This window comes from Neomonachus schauinslandi, chromosome 3, assembly GCF_002201575.2.
Source record: "Neomonachus schauinslandi chromosome 3, ASM220157v2, whole genome shotgun sequence".
Lineage (NCBI taxonomy): Eukaryota > Metazoa > Chordata > Mammalia > Carnivora > Phocidae > Neomonachus > Neomonachus schauinslandi.
This window is the reverse complement of record NC_058405.1, coordinates 191,953,178-191,967,589: the sequence shown is the minus strand read 5'-3', so window position 1 is coordinate 191,967,589 and position 14,412 is coordinate 191,953,178. Positions and strand designations below refer to the sequence as shown.

The following is a 14,412-nucleotide window of genomic DNA, read 5'->3' as shown; positions in this document are numbered from 1 at the left end:
CGGTCTGTGAAGGGTTTCATTTGGAAACGTCCCCATCTTTTCGGTTTGGCAAGAATTGGCTTCTCCCGCGCAGCAGCTGTGCAGGCCCAGGCCCTGAGAAGGACCCCATCTTTGGTTCCCTTTATCCTTCTGGTAGCTGCTGGCTCTCTCTCCAAAGCTTAAGCAGAATTGGGGCGCCCACTCTTGTCTCCCTTCGGAAAGGCTTTCCTGGCCCCAGCATGCGTCTCTGCACCTCACCAATCTCGTGGTTAGCCCTGCCTCCTCCCCTCCCGCCACACTCAGCCCTGGCTCTGCCGCTCTGCCGCCTCCTCTCTCTCCGGGCGGGTTTCAGCCTGCTTCAAGGTGCCCTCCCCCCTGTGGACGAGCCCCGCCCCCCAGCGTGGGCCTCCCACTTCTTGACCTTGGGCTCCTCACCCATGGCCAGGGTTAGCCCCCCAGTGGCCTCTCCCTCTGGTGGTCTGGGGTGCCAGGTGAAGTGGGGAGGTGGGATGGGCTGACCCAGGCAGAGGAAGTGGGCCTGGTGGCTCTGGTCCCCCCCCCCCGATAATCCTCCTGGCCAGGAGCACCATTTGCAGAAGCTGGACAGGGTGGGAGCTGCAGGGAGGAGGGCGAGCGGCTGGCTGCCAGGGATGGAGGGTGCAGGGAAGGGGGAGGAGGGACCACCCGAGGGAAGTGTTCCAGACTCTGCGTGGAAAGACGCCGACCTGCTCTGGGTCCACACTGTGCCCCTGGGCTGGCATGGCCAGTGCCTCAGCTCCCAGCTCGGTGCCCTCTGTGCTCAGGGCCGCTCAGCCCGAATCATCGCCAGCGAGGCCACAAGCCTCTCTGTGTGCAGTGGGTGCGCCCTGGCCAGCAGGGCCGTCCGGGCAGCCCTGGGGCAGCTCTGGTCCCTCGGGGGCCGATGCTGAAGTCAGGCTGTTTCTGGCACTTACGGTGCAGTGAAGGGCAGGCCAGCATCCATGCCATGGGTTCCATTTCATCATGTCCTGGCTTCTGTGGGTCAGGCTGAGCTCTGCTTTGGGTGTGGGGTCTTCCAGGCTGCTGCCGCCATTGGGAATGGTGGCTACTGGGCCCCAGAGGTCTCTTCTGGCTGATGTGCCCATCGCTGTCTCACGATGAGGCCCCAGGGATTCAGAGTGGTAGGAAGGAGAGTGGACCCAGCATCTGGCACCGGATGCTCTCTTGCCTTCCGGTTGTGTCCCACCTGCGCACCCTAGGGGGGCATGTGCACACGCGTTCACGCACGGCTGGGTTGTGACCTTCAGAGAGGGGGAAAGGGGGTCGGCCATGGACCCCAGGGGTCTTTTTCATTGTGTAATCCCCCACCTCCCACCAGGGGGTCCCTCGAGACCCCAGCCCTGGGAGGCCCTGCCTCTGGGAGCACAAATGGGACGCGTTGTCTGAGGATCTGAACTCGGGCTTTGCAGTTCTCGATGTCACGAGTGCTCGGATTTTCCTTCTCCTCTGACAGAAGGAAAGCCTAAAGATCAGGAAAGAATTGATCTCCTTAATTAATTAGCTGTGTGAATCGAGCAGGTGGGCATTGGCGCGTGGCGTCTGCATCCAGGGGAGCTGGAGAGGGGCCAGCCTGTGGGTTTAAACCCCGGCCCCCGGCACCTTGCCTTCTGTCTTGTGTTGCTCTGTGGAGGGGTCCTAACGCATTAGTGCACCAGCTCTAAGTGCCGTGCTAGATGCACACCTAGGGAGAAGGTGCCCGCAGGGGAACCAGGACGTGTCAGGGGTTAGGGCAGCCTCACATCCGCTGCCAGGATGAGAAGAGTGGGCGTCTGAGAAGTGACGACGAGCAGTAGGCGCGCTGTGTCCGAGCCGGCCCCCAGCTGGCTCGGGGTGCAGTGAGCAGCTAGGACTGCACCACGGCTCTTTCACCCACGGACCGCTGAGGGGATGATTTGGGCCTTGGGGTCACGAGAGGCCCAGCCCCCATCTGGTTTGTGGGAACCTCAGATCTGCACAATGATACAGGTTCTTGAGCCCACGGGTTGGCAACCTGTCAGAAAGCGTCCACTCTGGAAGAGCACAGCGTGTTTTGTGAAGCAAGGCCTCAAGGAGAGAACCGGGTCAGGGCCTGCCTGCCCCCCTCGCCTCCTGACCTGGACCGGGCCCTGCCCTCCGCCTCAGTCTCTCTCTGCCCTGGCCATGGTGAGGGATGGGGAGGAGCATCAGGAAGTGGGTGGGCATGCACCCTGTGAACTCAGAAAGGGGTGGGGGTCACCTCTGGGGTGCTGTGAGTGGCACTCTGGGTGACCACAGAGCCCTGCACGCCCAGAGTCGACCCCTGAGGAATCACCCCTGAGCCTTCTAGGAAGGCAGCCCCGGGCCAGGGGCTCTGCAGTGGCCTGACCCTGGCTTACCTCCTGGCTGGGTGACTCTGGACAGCCCAGGAAGCTATCCTGATTAAGGACTCTTGTGCCGGGCACGGTGCCCTCACCTGGCCCCCAGTGAGAGGTGTCCCCTGCTTCTGAGGGTCCTCCTGTTGGTTCCCTGCAGAATATAGATGGGGGTGGGCAGGCTGTGGGCCCTCCGTCTGTGCCTGGGGCCCCTGGGAGCCTCCTCAGTGCCTCTCTGCCTCCCAACACGGGGCTTCCCGCAGTGGGCCCTGCCCCAGGAATGAGGCCCTGCCCTGAAAGGTGGGGTGGGGTTGACTGGAGGACCCTGCAGCTCAGGGCTGTCCTGCTCGGTCCCATTAGCTCTCCAATGTGGTGGGATGGCCAGGTGGGGCCCAGCCAAGGGGGCAGAGCAGCGTCTGGGCCTGTTCTGCAGCCTGAGTCCTGGGCTCCCTCCACTTCCCCTTCTGGACCTCAAGGCCTTGCTCCTTTCATGGCTGCCCCCCTCACACGCCCCCAGGGTCAAGCAAAGGCCCTTGGCCAGGATGCCAGAGTCCCAGGGAGGGCAGGCCACCATCGTCCCCATCCCGAGGTGGGTGCTGGAGAGGCCCACCAGCCAGCCCTGGCCAGTCCCTGTCAGCGGGGTGCCTTATGCTGCTGCAGCAAGGGGCTTCTGCTCCCTGAGCCTCAGATCCCTTTTGTGACTAGGGCCAGGACTGGCTTCTGCCGGCCACTCCCGTACCTCGTCTTGGTGGGTGGTCAGGGGCAGCAGAGCCCCCACCCCTGCCTTAGTCATCCATCAACACGGCTGCCCTCCAGTGAGTTCCCTTGGAACAGTCCTCCTCCGGGGTATTCCCAGAGAGGCCGCTTTGCTGGGGAGGAGAGGGGCTCCAGGAAGCCACCAGGGGCTGACGCTCAGGGTGACACTCAGCCCCCTAGGGCAGCACTACCTTTCCCTCTAGCTGGCGCCTGTCTGGGTCTGGGGGGTGCCCAGGAAGCAAGAGAAGGTTGGCAGACACAGACCCACTGTTGAGTCAGACAAACAGATGGCCATGAGGAGTTATGTGATGTGGGGGCTGGGAGCAGAGGGCGCCTGGGGTGTCCCGGGACAGCGGGTGGCTGGACGGTGGTCTTGGCCGGCACCAAGGGTGTATGGAAGTCTGGTTGGAGCCCCAAGCCTCCTCTGGCTGCTGTGGGGGCCATGGGGGAAGCAGAGGGGTGGCTGGCTCTCCGCAGAGACATTTGGGGTAGAACCAATGCATCTGAGGCAAGAGCCAGATGGTGCTCAGGTTTCTGACCTTCTGTGGGTGGAGGGCCAGTGGGAGTGGAGGCGAGGGGGCACCAGGGCCTGGAATTTGGGTCCTTGAGGAATGGCCCTCCCCATGCTTACAGTCGTAGGGGGTCCTCTGGGAGCTCAGGTGTGGGGCGAGGCCAGTGGCTCAGCCTGGGTGGTATCAGACCTCTGAGCAAGCTGAGAGGGGCAGGGGGTGGGGTGACATCTCTCTCCCTTCTCCTCCCAGCTCCACCCTGGGTCATGCACCCCGGACCAGCACCCACCTGGCCCGCAGACTGCGACCTTCCCTCCCCCACCTCCACTTCACCACCAGCCCCCCACTGTTGCTCTTGCTTCTGGACCTCCTCCATTCTCCCTGGCGGAGGCTCTGGGCCTCCCTCCCCCCGCCTCTGCACCTGCTCCCGCACACCTCCTACCTTTCTGTGTCCAAATCCTGCCCATCCTTTCCCAAGCTGGATCCCTCCCCTGGCACCCCCAGCCTCCCCAAGATCCTCCTGGGAGCTCAGGGCTGTTGAAGGCTGCGCCCCTGGGCCACAGCAGCAGCTGTCCGTCGCTCTGTGCCTGGAGGGGGGGCAGCGTGGGGGGCAGGTGGTGCGCTGCAGTATGATCAGAGCTGCAGGTTCTCACCAGGATCGGGCTCACGTGAGCCCGCCTGTCCTGTGCCAAGAGTCCCCCTGGGAAGGGCACCCCTGAGCAGGGAGGAAATGTGCTCCACATCAGCCTGCACACCTGGCTGGGTGGCCCGGGTCTTCCAGGGTCCTCTTGGTCCTCCTGGCTGTCCCAATGACCTCTGCACGTTGGCCAGCTCAGGGAGTTGGGCAGACTCCTGGGTGACATGGCCACTACCCAGCCTGTCCTGCCACTTGTCGGGTGTACAGCTGAGCCGCTCGGATGGGAAGGGCCCTGGGCACTCAGTGGGTGGCTGACCGAGGCTCACCAGGCAGTGCCGTGCAGTCTAGGGGTTCCTTAGGGCTCTGCTCAGCCAACTTCCCTGGCCCTGAGCTGGGGGTGGTGCCCCGTCGGCCGACACCGTGAGCTCCCACCCGCTGTGTTCCTAGAAGGGTCTGAGGAGGCACTGAGCTGCATTCTGCCATAGGAGCCCTCCGTGGGGCCCTGAGGTCCGGGGTCACTGGCAGAGGGGCGGGAGGCCCAGGGACTGCCGGGCATCAGTGCCAGTGTGAGGTCATAGCTTGGCGTGGCCGGGTCCCCAGGTCCTCCTCCTCCTTGAAGCAGGCTGAAACCTCCCTCCTCAGCTCTCGGGCCGCGGGTGTGGCCCCGCGGGCTTTGCCCTGTGCCAGCCCGCTCCGCACTTCCTCTCTGCCCGCCCTGCCCCCGCCTCCTCCTGTCTCCTCTGCAGCCCGGGGAACGCCCCCCACCCGGCCCCTCCCAGCACGGCCCCCGCCCGCCTGCGCCCGCCTGCTCGCTGCCCCCGCTCTGCTTCGCAGTGTCGTGCCGCGGGCCCGGGCCGTGCCGCCGCAAGTGCCAACGCCAGCGCGCTGCGGGGAGGCCCTGACCCGGCCTCTGCCCCCCCAGGGCCTTCGTGTACCTGAGCAACCTGCTGTACCCTGTGCCCCTGGTGCACCGTGTGGCTGTCGTCAGTGAGAAGGGAGAGGTGAAGGGCTTCCTTCGCGTGGCCGTGCAGGCCACCTCAGGTGCGTGTGGGCGGCCCTGGGTGGGAGGGCCCGTGGGCACCGTGCCGTGGCCAGCATGCTGCTGGCCTCCTGTTTCTCCGGCCCCCGGCTGGCACGCAGGCTGCCGGCGCCCAGGGGGGCGCTCCGGGAGAAGCCCCTGCCGCCCAGCTCCAGGCTCCGTCCTTCCAGACTCTCCTGGGCCGGGTCTGCCGGGGGGCGGGCCCCCGACACTGTGCAGGCTGAGCCCACTGTAGCTCAGGGCCCCCCCGCCACCGGGCAGCCCCAGGTGGACCCAGACCCCAGCCGAGTGCAGAGTGGTGCTCTCTCCCAGCGCCCTGCCGTCTTGGAGCCCAGCACAGGTGTACAGACCCCGAACCCCCCACAACAGCTCTCAGAGCCTCCCTCCAGACTCCCCACTGTGCCCCTCCTTCAGACCCCTCGGCCCCTCTGGAGCTGGCCTTTCCCCCCAGAGGCTGTGGACCCTCCCTCCACTGTTGGCTGCAGAGGTGGACACCCTCTTGCTGCTGAGCCCCTCTGCCCTGGCCAGGGTCCCGGGACAGGCAAGCCATAGAATGACTGCCTTTGAGCCTGGGTGTGCTTCCCTGTAAATGGCATCCCATGTGAAGCTTCCCACCCAATAGGCATGTGGAAAGGTCATTCCAGAACACAGCTGTGAACACCCTTATCCGACCAGGAAGCGGCAGGCCCGAGGGCCTGGTGTTCGCGCTCTAACAGCCGTTACTGCCTTCTTGGCCCTCGGGCCCCTGCCCCTCCCCCGTGGCCTCACTCTGTCTGCTCCCCACGGCCTTGGCAGCCCAGACACCCTGGGGAGTCCAGTGCAGAGCGTCTCCCAGACAGGGTGGGGCTGGGCTGCTCAGAGCGCGAGCATCCCACCGGCAAGACCTCGTGCCACCCCACCCCACCTGGACGGCCCAGCCACTAAAGGGGGCTCTGCTTGCACTTTTGGGACCCTTTTGCCAAATTCTCACTGGCCCACAATTCCCAGTTGCTCTTTGTAGTACGTCCCAGGCATGTCACTGTGGTGCTAAGACCCTGGGATCCTGAATCGGGGGAGGACAGAGGACAGCGATGCTAGGGACATCTAGCGCCACCCTCATTCCTCATGGGTGGCCCTGTCCCTGTAAACCTGGGGGGGCTCTTGGCCCTTTGCGACCAGGTTGAGCCTCGGTGGAGCCGGTCCCACTGAGCGGCCTGCTTTATAGGCGGACACGGTCTGTATTTGGACACACTTGACGCTCCCTGTCTAACGCTATGGTGGAGAAGCTGCAACTTCAAAAAGCTCCAGTGGTCACAGCTGCCCTGCGAGTGTCCACTTGTTGGACCCCTAAGCACCGAGCTCTGCGGTGCTCTGGTCCGGGGCCAGCCCCGGGCCCTTGAATGGCTGGGGTCGAGAGCACAGCAGGGTTTGTCCCCCTGGGGGCCCCAGAAGAGGAGGTTGGAGCCCCTGGAGGGTCCTAGAGGCCTCCCAGGGTGGGTGTAGCCAGAATGGTTGGAGTCAGGGTCGGGGAGGGGACGGAAGCTAGGTCTGGGGGCGGTCCCTGGGGCAGCGGGACAAGCGGTGGGAAACAATGGGAAACCACAGGACTCTGAAAGGAGGGGAGTGGGGGGTGTGGGGTGCAGGTATGGGAGCTCAGTGAGGGGTGCTTGGGGGCTGTTGAGGGTCCAGATGGAAGATGGTGTGGGCCTGCAAGGGTGGAGGCAGAGGGACAGCTGTGATTCTGGGGGTGAAGCCAGGAGGACCCTGTGATGTGGGCTCTGCCCAGTGAGGCTCTGCTGGAACACCTAAATCTGGGGGGTGGGCGGTGGCCAGGACTCAATGGAGGGGCAGGGGTCATAGTTTGGTTTTGAGATGTGGAGTCTGTGGTCCCATCAGGGCCGGCCGTGCTGAGGAGGTGGCCCTTCTCGGGCCCCGAGCGGCACAGGCTGGTGGTCTGAGTGCCCGGGCCGGCGCCCTGGGTGTTCTGGAGCTGCGGTTGGCAGTGTTGGGGATCCCCTGTCCCAGGTCAGAGCCTGTCCCAGTTCCTGTGCCTTGCCCCTGCCTGGTGGCTCAGACTGGCTCTGCCAAAGCCTCCTGGGGGACAAGCATGGCCCTGACCGTCGGCTCTGTTCCCGTTTCAGCTGATGAAGAGGCCCCTGACTATGGCTCCGGCGTCCGGCAGTCAGGAACCGCCAGAATCTCCTTCGACGACCAGCATTTTGAAAAGGTACACACAAGGGTTGGCCTGGCCACCCAACACCAACGACCCCCCTCCAGCCCGATCCCAGGGGCCAGCTGTGCCGAGGGTCCGGGCATACCCACCAGGCTCGGGACCTGCCCTGTGGGCCCTGGGCCCTCCTGGGGTTCGTTCCTCTCTTCCCAGGCCCCAGGCCTTGTGGCTTGCCCGGTATCTCACTGTCTGACTTGTCCTGACCCACGGGGTCCGTCTGTCTCCTCATCACGGCCTCCCCTGGGTCTGTCCCTCCTTCCCCCACGTGGCCCTCAGCTGCATGCGCCCCCAGACACCAGGATGCCTCCGCCCACCCGCCCAGCAACCCTTCTCTTGGGCTCGCTCTCCTGGACACTGTGTTTCCATCTTTGCCCTCCCCTGACGCCCCAGTGAGAGCTAGAGGGGCCCCTCCTCACAGTCCTGATGCCATCAGGTGCCGGGCTGGCCCTGCTCCAGTGCCAAAGGACAAGGTGCTGCCCCTGCCGGGTCCTCACTCAAAGGAAACGGTGCTTTCTGCCTACACTCCCCTTTCTGCTCTCAGGCAGAGAGAGGGGGAGGGGGAGGGTCCTGCTTGGTGCCCCCATACTGGGCTTAACTCACAAGAGGCTCCTCCACTCTCCTTCTTAAGGCTCTTTCTTACCCCGTCCCCACCAGGCCCCCCGTCACCCCACCTGAGCCATTCCCCACCTTCCCCTCTGCAGCCGACTCCGGCCACGACAGCATAAGAAACTGAGGCCGAGGGAGGTGGGTGCCTATCTAGGCAGGGGCAGGTCTGGAACGCAGGCCCGCAAAGGCCCTGGCCTGGCTCCGGGGTCCTCAGTGGGCTGTCGCGGCCTCGCCCTGAGCCACACCCTCTGACTCTGGCCCCCAACCCACTCAGTTCCAGTCTGAGTCCTGCCCAGTGGTGGGGATGTCCCGCTCTGGGACCTCCCAGGAAGAGCTTCGTATTGTGGAAGGTCAGGGCCAGGGTGCGGACGCTGGGCCCTCGGCCGACGAGGTCAACAACAACACTTGTTCAGGTGGGTGGCCACACCTGCCCCACCGCAGTCCAGAGGGCCTGCCCCCTCTTGGCTCAGCCCCCACTCCCAGGGTCCCCCAGGGAGGCTGTAAGAAGTTTCTGGGGGAGGAGGCCGTGCGGACTTCTCGCCTGACCCCGGGCTCTAGGACCCCTTGGAGGTCCTGCCACGTTGCTCCACCCTTGGCTCCCAGCAGCCGTGCCTCCAGAAAGCCTCCTCCTGGACAGCCCTGAGAAAGCCCCCCTGGACGGGCCCCTGGACGCTGCCCTGGACCATCTGCGCCTGGGCAGCACCTTCACCTTCCGGGTGACCGTCCTGCAGGCATCCAGCATCTCTGCCGAATACGCCGACATCTTCTGCCAGTTCAAGTGAGCCCCAGTGCCCCATGTGGCTGCAGGACAGCGGGCGGGTGCTTAGCAGCCTGGGCACCCCCGCCAGTCTGTGGGTCCCCACCCCATGGCCCCTGTGCCCAGCGAGCATCTCCTCTCCCTTTACAGCTTCATCCATCGCCATGACGAGGCCTTCTCCACGGAGCCCCTCAAGAACACGGGGAGGGGCCCCCCACTCGGCTTCTACCATGTCCAAAACGTACGTCCTGAGAGCTCCCCTTCCCCCCCGGGGCTCTGACTTTACGCAGCTGCCCCAAAGCTGAGCCCAGCTGCAGTCACTGTGCATCATATCTTCTCCCCATCCTGAGTCCCAGCCGTGAGCTGGGCAGGGCCCAGGTGCGAGGGCACGGGGCCTTGGGTGCCAGGTGGGGGCGTGTAGGCTGTTACTGGGCGGTGGGGGCCTCGGTGGGCTTACGCCTGGGGCTGGGGGCACCCTCGGGCAGATGTGAACACGAGATGTCTGGAGTGCCCGGCATGGCGCTGGCCAGTATTGGGGAAGAAGCAGAGAGACAGGGCACACAGAGGGCCCCGGGTTACCCGGGTACAGTCCGGAGAGGTCAGGGAAGCCCCAGGCAGGGCATGTCCCCAGCCAGGCTGTCAGGAGAGCAGGGGCTTTGGAGTGGAGTCACTCTGTGAGGCGGGAGAACGGGGCTAGCCAGCCAGTGGCCATCACTTGGCCGTGATGATAGTCGCCAGGTGGCGGGACCTCGAGTGCCCGCCGAGGAGTGTAAAACGGACCCTGGGCAGTGTGGCTTGTGGGTGCATGGCCCAAACAGTCCTGAGGCCCACACTTCGAAGGGCCCCCCAGACCGGCCCATCCTGAGCCTCAGGTTCTCAGCCGGGGAAGCAGGGTCAGGTGTGAAGGTGTGCATGCTCAGTGGATTCATTTCCTGGGCACCCAGAACAAAGCCCACGCACTGGGCGGCCTTAACAAAGCAACTGCCTCTGGGATCTGGAGGCTGGAAGCCTGAGATCAAAGCATGGGTAGGGTCGTTCCTTGGAGACCATGAGGGAGACCCCATGCCAGGCCTCCGCTGGGCGGGCAGATGTCCTCTTCCATCTGTCCTCACAGGGTCATCCCTCTGTGCCCATCTTTGCATCCTGATTTCCCCTTTTCATGAGGACCAGTCACATTGGATTAGGGCCACCCTGATGCCCTCATTCTAACTTGGGATTACCTCTATAAAGGTCCTCTCTCTGAATACGGGTCCTGGGCGTTAGAACTGCAACATAGGAATGGGGGTTGGGGGGGCACAATTCAACCTATACCTCTCGGTGAGTGGGCAAGGGCCCAGGAAGGGTCACAGCAGGCCACAGAGGTGCCCCCTGCCCTTTGTCCCCTCTCGAGCTCAGTGTTCTGAAAGGGCACTCTCAGGGGTCTGGCCCCCAGCTGTGGGATAGGAGGGGAGGCGTGGCTGGAAGGACCAGGGAGGAGCATCACCCCTTCGTGGGCAGAGGTCGGGCCCAGTCAGGGTCTCCAATCCGGTTCTCCGGGGAGGCCGAGCACTTACCTCTGCGACCCTCCTTCCCCTCTCCTGTGGCGTGGCCTCACCCTCCTGTCTGCGCTCCTCACCCACCAGATTGCGGTGGAGGTGACCAAGTCCTTCATCGAGTACATCAAGAGCCAGCCCATCGTGTTTGAGGTCTTCGGCCACTACCAGCAGCACCCATTCCCACCCCTCTGCAAGGACGTGCTCAGGTCAGCAGCCCTGGGTCGGGCTTGGGGGAGGTCGGAGGGCCCTTCCCAGACCTTCTGATGCAGGCCCCTGCTGCCCTCCAGGGTGCGGGCCCTCTCCCCCTCCCTGCCAGCGAAGCCACCCTGCTCCAGACAGGCCTCCCGATGCCCACCTTCCCCATGGACGGGGCGGCCGGTCACCCAGGGTCAGCAGGACCCAGAGCAAGTCAGAGACGTCCCTCCAGGACTGAGCTGCGAGTTTCTTAAAGAGTATTGCTGTCTGGACCTTGACCTCGGCGTCTGTGGGCCGAGTCTTAGGGCCAGGGAAGCAGGGGCTGGGTGGCGGGATGGCCAGGGCGGTGCACTGCCCATGGAGAACACCACCCTAGGGGCCCACCTATCCTGGTCTCCCGGAGTCCTTGCACCCCAGGCAGAGTGAGGGAACATCCTTCCATCTCCCTCATCCCCTGTGACTTCCCAGGGGCTCTGTGGGTGGGCTGGGTGTCCCCTCTGCGGTTCCCACCCCCAACCTAGCGCAGGGAGAACCGCAGAGAGGCTTCTCGGGCGGCGGGAGCCTCTTGCCACCTCCATCCCCCTCTCAGCTGTCCTGCGGGACCCGGAGCTATGCGGGGCGTCCAGGGTGTTGGAGAAGGAGAAAGGCCATGAGGGCATCTGGCCCCATGAGACTCGTCTGTCCTTGGGGCGGCGAGGGAGGCTCTGTCCTGGAAGCCCCTGGGCGGAGAACCAGAGTCAGACCTCGCCCAGTTCTCGTGGGTTCGTGGAGCCGCCCCAGCAGGGTCTGGGCTCCCCAGGGGCCTCCTCCCCTGTCCAGGCTGGTGAGGGCCTGAGCCTGGGGCCTTTCCTGGGCCCTGGGAGGCAGGGAGGCAGACAGGGGCTTGGAGCAGACAGCGCCTTGAGCTCCCCCTGCAGACCCTGCCCTTGGCTCCAGCTCCAGCTCAGGGTCTCGGAGACCCCACCTGCAGCCACCTCTCTCTCCACAGCCCCCTGAGGCCCTCGCGCCGCCACTTCCCAAGGGTCATGCCGCTGTCCAAGCCAGGTACCCGGGGCTCTCCTGAGTCCACCCCTGGGGGGGCGAGGTTCCCGTGCTGCCCTGGTGCGTCCCGCCCCTGCCGGGACGTGGCAGGCATGGTTTCCCACCAATGGGTGCCTCTCTCCTGTCATCTCCCAGTGCCTGCTACCAAGCTCAGCACGCTAGCGCGGCCCTGCCCCGGGCCCTGTCACTGCAAGTACGACCTGCTGGTCTACTTCGAGATCTGTGAGCTGGAGGCCAACGGCGAGTGAGTCCCCATGCCTGCTGGGGACAGGGATCCCCAGGGGCCCCGGGGCTGGTCGAGGTGGTGCACGCTGGGTCTCCTTGCCCGACTGACTCTGGCCTCCATGGACTGGAGCGCCTCCTCTCCACCACAGGGAGGGGCTGTTTTCCCTGTTCTCACCATTCAGCTCCTCTGGGCACAGGGGTGTGGGGGTGTGCAGGGATGTGGGGGCGCAGGGGTGGGGGAGCGCAGGGGTGTGGGGGGCGGGGGCTAGCCTCTTGCATCTCTCTCTTGCAGTTACATTCCTGCAGTGGTGGACCACCGCGGCGGGATGCCATGCATGGGGACCTTCCTGCTCCACCAGGTGCGAGGTGCTCCCTGCCCCTGCCCCTGCCCCTGCCCGCTCTGGGGCCCTCAGGCCATCTGAGCACGTCCTCTCTCCTGGTGCTGGCAGGGCATCCAGAGACGGATTACCGTGACTCTGCTGCATGAGACAGGCAGCCACATCCGCTGGAAGGAAGTTCGAGAGCTGGTCGTGGGTGAGTGAGCTGGGTGGGGGCTGCCTTAGGGGCTGGGGCTGGGCTGGCCGGAAGACCATGGACCCCACCCACTCCACCAACTCCCTGTCCAGGCCAGATGCCTGAGTTTAACCACAGCTCTGCCCCTGTGGCTGTGTGACTTTGGCCAAGTCACGGAACCTCTCTGTGCCTCAGGCCCTCCCCTGGAGAGGGAAGCTTGGGCTAGGGTGACGATGCCCAGTTCCTGCTGGACCGCTGTGCTGGTGGCCCACGCTGGCATGAGCAGCACAGATGGGTCCTGCCACGACCCGCAGGCCTGAGGCTGAGGGCGCACGCCCTCTGAAGCCTGTGGGGGCAGCCCTTCCTTGCCTCTTCCGGCCGCTGCTGGTTTGTGGGGACTCTCTGGTGCTCCTCGGGTGGGGACCCGTCCTGTGGCCACTTCTTAGGAGGACCTGGATTAGGGCCCACCTACTCCAGCGTGACCTCATCTCAGCTAATGACATCTGCCAAGACCCCAGTCCAAATACAGTCACCTTCTGAGGTCCTGGAGGCTGGCACCACAACACATCCTGTTTGGGGGGAGGGGGCGACACACGGTTCAGCTCACAGCAGTCACCACAGACCTCAGACATTTTCCCTCAACGACATCACACTCTGAACTCTTTGGTCCACTAGAAATGTTTCTTTTGCCAAGCCGTAAAAGTTCATCTTCCCAGCTTCCATTCAAGCGCATGGACGACCGTCCGTCCCTCCCCTGCCCTGGAGCTGATGGATCCTTCTGGAAGCCCCTTCCCGGGCCTTTCTGTGTCCGGGAGGGCAGCCACTGGAGGGTGCTGTCCCTGGGGCTCATAGGGGGGCCCTGAGGGTGCAGTCACAGGGATGCTACCAGGAGACTCATCGTGCTGGGCCCCAAAGTGCAGGACTGTGGACCCTGAGCTTCTGGGGGCCCAGGACAAGTGCTTTTATTTTAGACATTGTGTATCTATTTTCACACAAATCGTAGAAGGCTGGAGCAAGCTAGCAAATCCTCATCTTAGATACTGTTTAGGGCAAGTTATGGAATTGACTTAAAGAAAAAGATGAAGCGCATACCCAGCCGACGCACGGACCAAATGCAGACAGGAGTGCTTGTCCCGTGTGTGGGCAGAGGAGGGGTGTTGTTGAAAGGAGGCGGGGAGATGCTGGTGTGAACTCCAAGGCCCCACTGCAGGTTGAGGGGTTTGGGCTCTGCCTCTCTGGGCCTCCTAAACCAAACAGACCTGCGAGGGGACATCTCTGCCTGATGGGGGCTCCCGGGCATCGTGTTGGCCACACCGCAAGGGCAGAGAGCGCTGCTGACGCACGTGCCCCAGGGGCCGAGGAGGGGTGAGGCTGGCACTGTAGCGAGCTTTCTTGCTACAGCTGAGCTGCGGGGCACTGCACCTCCAGCCATGGGGGACACACCCTGGGAGCACTTTTGGGGGAGCCCACACCTGCCTTCTCCCAGAACCCAAATGTTGCAAGAAGTTTCCAGGAGGTGGGGCAGGCAGCTCCAGTGTGCGTGGACACAATCCTGGCCGGGTGCTGGGCTCTGCCTCACCTCTGCCTATGGGGAACGGGAGGCCAGTGCTTCCTGTATGGCTTGATGGAGAAAATTTAGTCTGTGTGTCTTCCTTGAAGAAGCGGAGCGTTCCGGTCTCTAACACCACCAGCAAGAAACGATGCACAAAGCCCCCAGCAGGATTCCTGACTCACAGCAGTCATGGCGCCTTCCCCAGACAGGAACCGCCACCCCAGGGAGGGGCGGCTTAGGGGGCTTGGCTGGAAGTGTGCCCTGCAGAGAGATTTATGGCACAGATGGTCCTTCCTTCCTCCTCCTTCCCTCCCTCCTTCTCTCCTTCCTCCTCCCTCCCTCCCTCTCTCCTTCCTCCTTCCTTCCTTCCTTCCTCCTTCCTTCCTTCCTCTTTCCTTTTTTCCTCCCTCCCTTCCTCCCTCCCTCCCTCCTTTTCTCCTTCCTCCTTCTTTCCTTCCTCCTTCCTTCCTTCCTCCTTCTTCCCTCCCCC

General features: G+C 64.1%; 1 protein-coding gene across 17 annotated transcripts in view; it reads left to right on the top strand.

Annotated features, from left to right (window-relative positions):
* Nucleotides 1-14,412, top strand: part of KIF1A (kinesin family member 1A) — a 70,124-nt gene that overhangs the window by 37,726 nt on the left and 17,986 nt on the right. For all 17 annotated transcript variants that reach the window (XM_021678995.1, XM_044913479.1, XM_044913478.1 and 14 more), the window contains 10 exons: nt 5,173-5,291; nt 7,410-7,495; nt 8,379-8,517; nt 8,711-8,882; nt 9,012-9,102; nt 10,484-10,602; nt 11,580-11,635; nt 11,768-11,876; nt 12,150-12,216; nt 12,307-12,391. In XM_021678995.1, the coding sequence (XP_021534670.1) occupies nt 5,173-5,291; nt 7,410-7,495; nt 8,379-8,517; nt 8,711-8,882; nt 9,012-9,102; nt 10,484-10,602; nt 11,580-11,635; nt 11,768-11,876; nt 12,150-12,216; nt 12,307-12,391 (1,043 nt within the window). The remainder of the gene's footprint in view (nt 1-5,172; nt 5,292-7,409; nt 7,496-8,378; nt 8,518-8,710; nt 8,883-9,011; nt 9,103-10,483; nt 10,603-11,579; nt 11,636-11,767; nt 11,877-12,149; nt 12,217-12,306; nt 12,392-14,412) is intronic.